Here is a 4,936-nt window from a genome sequence, read left to right as displayed (position 1 = left end):
AGTCGGCGCTTGGAAACGTTTTTTCCTCTCCATCGCCGTATACCGCCACGCACGGCGAAACCCTACCCCAACCCCACCACTCGCCCCCGTACGCCGCCCCGTGCCCCGACGTCGCCCTATCACGATCGCCCCACGCGCGCACAACGCCGTCCCCGCACATGCAACGCCGTCCAACGCCGTCGACCATCAACGGCGCATGTTGCCGCATTGGGTGTTAGGCCGCCCCACGCCCGCCGGCGCATCTCGCCGACGCTCGGCTGCCTACTTTCCCTCTGCCACAGCCGTTGTTCGACGGCTATCGCCTGGATGAAGGTCACATTTCCCGCCTCGTACAATTTCTTCTAGTGCTATTGCGTAATTTTATTTATTAATATAAAAAAATTGACATGCAATATGTACATCGATGGTGTGATTCCATGTTCCATAGAGAAGTGGATAAGTCTCATTGAGAAATTAACAACCGCTCAGCGATTTAGGTTCTACGAAACAAACTTGCAAGAGATGTTGATCATTCCGTCAGTACAAATGAGAGATTTTTTGCTGCAGTTTATGATGTTAGGTTATAACCCAAACAGCAAAAAATTCATGATACAAGAAGAAATTGGTAGTAAAGGCCTTATTTCACTTAGACCGGACGATGTGTTTTCAATATTTGGGTTTAAGAATGAAGGTGAGGATGTTTTTGGCATTCTTGCGACGGAAGGAAAAGAGTTAATAAAGAAAATTCCTATTCAGTACGTTCACAAAAAAAATGGTCAGATAATGATAGATGACTTGATCCAAAAAATTGTGAGGAATAAATCCGCCGACGATGAGTTTCTTTGGATGAATGTTCTTGTTTTGTTGGGGACTATTATTGCACCGATGTCGGTTGTCTCCATACCAAAGGAGTACTACACGTTGGTGCATGACGTGAAGAGGATAAGCACGTTGAACTTTAACGTGTTCACTTTGCGAACTTGTTTGACGGAGATTGGTAAACTCAAGCAGGACGGCCGTGTGAGGCAATGGCCATGTGGCAACCTAGCCCTACTCCAGGTATGGTATTAATTAATGTTATTTAATATTCCTTCATATTATGCATTCATAATTTATTTTGTCATTTGTTTTGTAGTACTTATATTGGGAGAAGGTGCAGCCAACCACCGGCCCGAAAAATGACCCGTTGTCGTTGCAAGTTCCCCTAATGAAAAACTGGACTGAATCTAAAGCGGAGAAACGAGACAAGTACGTCCTGGAAAATGGTCGTGGTCATGGATTGGTAATATTGTAATGTTTATTTAACAATACGTTGATTATCCCTCATAAATGTTATGTACTTATGTTACTTATGTTTTCATTGCATACTCACTTTGCAGATAGATGACTGCATTACGAAAGAGTATAGAATGAAAAAACTTGCAGATGAACATGCTGAAAGCAGTAAGAAACCTAGTAGCCGAAAGTCATCCGTTACGGGAAAGAGAAAAGTGGATTGTGTGCCCGAGGTCCCTGCTAACCTAAAGCCTTTTATGGACCGGGTTATGAATGATATGAAGGAAATTCGTAAGGAATTGTTTCGTATGCCGGAGTTATGCGCACAGGTAAAAATTTAGCAATTCTGGTATGCACTCTATTAAATTCGATAAATTGAAAAAAAGATATAACATGTAACTATGCTTACTTTTGCAGAGACTGTTAGAGAAAATGAATAAAACAGGTGTGCGGTACAAACCAGACACAATGGCAGAGGAGGAAGAAAATCTGTTTGGACAGAATAGTGAGTCCAGGTATGAAAACAAGTATCCTAAAAAAGAATTTCAGTATGATGACATACACACACCTAATGGCCGAAATGGCAGTGGGCATTATGATTTGGATTTTGAAGGAGGGGATTCGTTCAAACTCAGTACTGGTCACTTGAGTAGCTATAAAGGTGAGAAGGATGATCCTATAGATGTCCCAGAGCAGTCGGAAACAAAAGAAACATCATCTCTAAAAACCGATGAAATAGAAGCAACAAGATGGGAAGTGGAACAAAATGAGCAAGAAGTGTCACAGGGCATGTCAGATGGTAATAGCGAGATAGAAGAGAAGAAGGAGGTGATTCCAGGGAAGCGAAAGCGGACTGTGTCAAAGTACCAGAAATCTCCTTATGTTAAAAAGACTCCGAAAAAACGTGCGAAACGTTCCGCGAAAGCGAGTAAGTTAAACATGGTATGAATATTTATTTGTAATTATATATTAAAAATTTGTAATATAACTTTATTGACTTGTGTTGTAGAACTGTTTAATTAAACAAGCCCTCAGTTTGATAATTCTGTGGATGATATGGTGCGTGCGGCTGTGCAGTATGTGAAAGCGTACGAGCACTCACCAAAACATAAGAACCATGAAATATTCAACAACGGTAAAGATGAAGGACTTTCTGCGGCAAGAGTTTGCCAGATACTTAACCATGCATGGTTATCCGCTGATGTGTGTACTTCTATTGTCATGCTTATTTCATGTGCTAAGTATATTGCATCCATGTTAAATTTACTCATCTATTTCAGGTAATTGACGCTTATGCGACGTACATATCGGATTCAAGTATCGCCAAGGACATGTATCTTGTACCCACACATAGGTCTTACTGGTTATTGAACACTCGCCCAAAGATAGTAAGACGAGGGAAGTCGGTAGACGATCCAGAAGGTTTAGCACATGCAAATGAACCTCTCAACAGATGCATGACAGAATATTTTGCAAAACTGAAGGTATCGTTTGTATTGCAGAATTGTTTTTTCATTACTATCATATGTGAAAGGCGAGCTTAGTAACAATATTTAAATTGTGAAATAGTCTTATTTTGCTTTAAATAGGATAAAAACCACTGGATTACATGTGCTATGCACACTGGAAAGAAAGAGTTCCAAATTCTTGATTCTTTGAGGGGGGAAGAAAATATCTCTGAAGCTACCAGGAAATTCGTTGAAAATTTTGTAAGTTTTGTATTCATGTGTGTACAATTAACCATATAATTTGTTTACCGTATGTAGTCAACGTGTTTGTATTTTTTTCCAGAGAGAGCAACTTGCAGGAGATATCCAAGATGCAAATGATAGTGTAATTATGTCGTTCCCGGATGTGTCCGCATGGCCTATAGTCCCGTACGACATGCCTCAACAAGAAGATGAGTGAGTTACATGTTACACGTGCTTTCGAAATACATTAATTGATTCAGTGCTATCTTACTTAACGTGCTTTGAAAATTGCACTTATGATTTTCAAACACAGGAACTCATGTGGGTTGTTCCTCCTTCGCAGTTTTCAATACTGGGACGGAGAAAAATTTATAAGTGCTATTTCTCAGGTGGGTACATTTTTAGTATGAAAAATTATTACATCATATTATATATAAGTGATGAAATTAAAATTATTTTTATTATTTTTCAGGAATCTATTGATAGTTCGAGAGAAAGAATGATAGCTGGAATTATTTTGTCCCCAGAAAATAAGCTTACAGAAGTGAAGAACAAAGTAATTCGACTTGCGAAAAGGAAACAAAAATAAAAATCTCATACGAGAATTCTGCGTGGTTTTCGAAACATTATGTGTTCATGATTGAGGATTGTGTGTGGATGCTTTATTTTCTATGTGAGTTCCAAATATTTTTCACATGTCCAGATTATGTAGCCTGACAAATTTATTTAAGGTACATTTTAATCATTTGATATTTTAAAATTTATTTTATATTTTGTGTTGAATGAGTGTTCGCGCGAATGTACGAGGTTGAGGCTTTAAAATATTCAGTTGATATATGATGATCACGTATCAGAGGCGATCGTCGCCCGCGCCGCGCCTCACGTGCTCGCCTCGTGCGGCTTAGACGGCCACACATGTTCGGCGCGAGATGGGCCATGTGGGCCGCGTCATCTGGCCAGCCAGCCTGCGCCGCGCGTTGCTCCAGGGTTGGCATGTGCCGCCCCCGAGGTTGATTCGCCCTCGGCCCACTTGCGCCCCTCTGCGCCCGAGGGTGGCGTCTGCCTCAGGATCGCCATCTGCGGCAGCACCTGAATCATCCTCATACGTAGCGCCCCTTTGCGCCCGCTGGCGCCTCTCGCGGCCCAGCGGCTGTTAACGTTTTTTTAATAAAGCAACCGGCGGCTGTACAATACCTCCGATCGCCCAACATGCATGTTTTATACACAAAATCATATATTTCTACAAAAATAATGTGTACATCACATATCGTACTAAAAACAATGCTTATAGCGCCAAGAAATATATATTATAAAGTAAAATGTGTATGTCGCATATCATATTAAGAACAACGAGTATAGTGCCAACAAATATGACATAAGTAAACACCAATTACTGTAAGTGCATCTAGTGCCCCTTAGTGATTTTGGTGTATTGAAGACTTATAGGTTAATGGACTAATGTGTTTATGAGTGTACACCGGTCTATAAGTCTATGAGGAGTTTGATATTTACAGAGAAAGTCGACCCCTAAAAATGAAGTTCTTCGACTGAAGACTTTAGATTTCTGAAGACTTTCTCAAGACTTTGAAAGTGAAGAAATTGGTGTGACCTTGAAGACTTGGTATTCATTCGAGGAACATGAAGCGTGAAGACTTTTGTTTTTGTAGTTTCATTTTCTCTTTCTTGAGTCATAGGAAACACCGTACTGTTAAAGGGGGTCGAGGAAATACTAAGGAAAAATTTCCATGTGATGCTCAACTCAAAATCCTACACCTACCAATCCCTTCGAGTGAAGCCATTGGAAATCTCATACAGTTCAGTCATATTCTTCAGTGACAGAGACGAAGTTCTTCTGGTCTCTGAGGAATTTGTTCTGACTGAGGAGTTAGGAATTCGCCAGTGCGGATTGCCTACACAGTGAGGAACATGATAGCCCTAAGGAATTTGAACCTCAAATTTTCGACCGTTGCTGTGCTGCGCGCCAGCTGTCC

The 4,936-nt window shown here is 40.8% G+C and overlaps 1 protein-coding gene across 1 annotated transcript; it reads left to right on the top strand.

The window, feature by feature from the left end:
• The first annotated feature begins 864 nt into the window (after window positions 1–864).
• LOC109783156 (uncharacterized) lies at window positions 865–4,038 on the top strand. Its single transcript, XM_020341759.1, has 11 exons — window positions 865–1,038; window positions 1,115–1,261; window positions 1,359–1,583; window positions 1,672–2,196; window positions 2,332–2,418; window positions 2,535–2,738; window positions 2,844–2,963; window positions 3,046–3,158; window positions 3,259–3,334; window positions 3,418–3,501; window positions 3,775–4,038. The coding sequence occupies exons 1-11, from the start codon at window positions 865–867 to the stop codon at window positions 4,036–4,038; spliced, it is 2,019 nt and encodes a 672-aa protein (XP_020197348.1).
• Window positions 4,039–4,936: the final 898 nt, after the last annotated feature.

This window comes from Aegilops tauschii, chromosome 5 (genome assembly GCF_002575655.3).
Source record: "Aegilops tauschii subsp. strangulata cultivar AL8/78 chromosome 5, Aet v6.0, whole genome shotgun sequence".
NCBI lineage: Eukaryota > Viridiplantae > Streptophyta > Magnoliopsida > Poales > Poaceae > Aegilops > Aegilops tauschii.
The sequence above is the reverse complement of the archived record's forward strand: the minus strand, read 5'-3'. Positions and strand labels throughout refer to the sequence as shown.

Excerpts from the sequence above, each read along its gene's own strand:
- LOC109783156 (XM_020341759.1), top strand. The coding sequence starts at position 865 with ATGTCGGTTGTCTCCATACCAAAGGAGTACTACACGTTGGTGCATGAC. Across the intron at positions 1,262-1,358 it reads ATGGTCGTGGTCATGGATTG|ATAGATGACTGCATTACGAA; the intron begins GTAATATTGTAA and ends CTCACTTTGCAG. Across the intron at positions 3,159-3,258 it reads ATGCCTCAACAAGAAGATGA|GAACTCATGTGGGTTGTTCC; the intron begins GTGAGTTACATG and ends TTTCAAACACAG.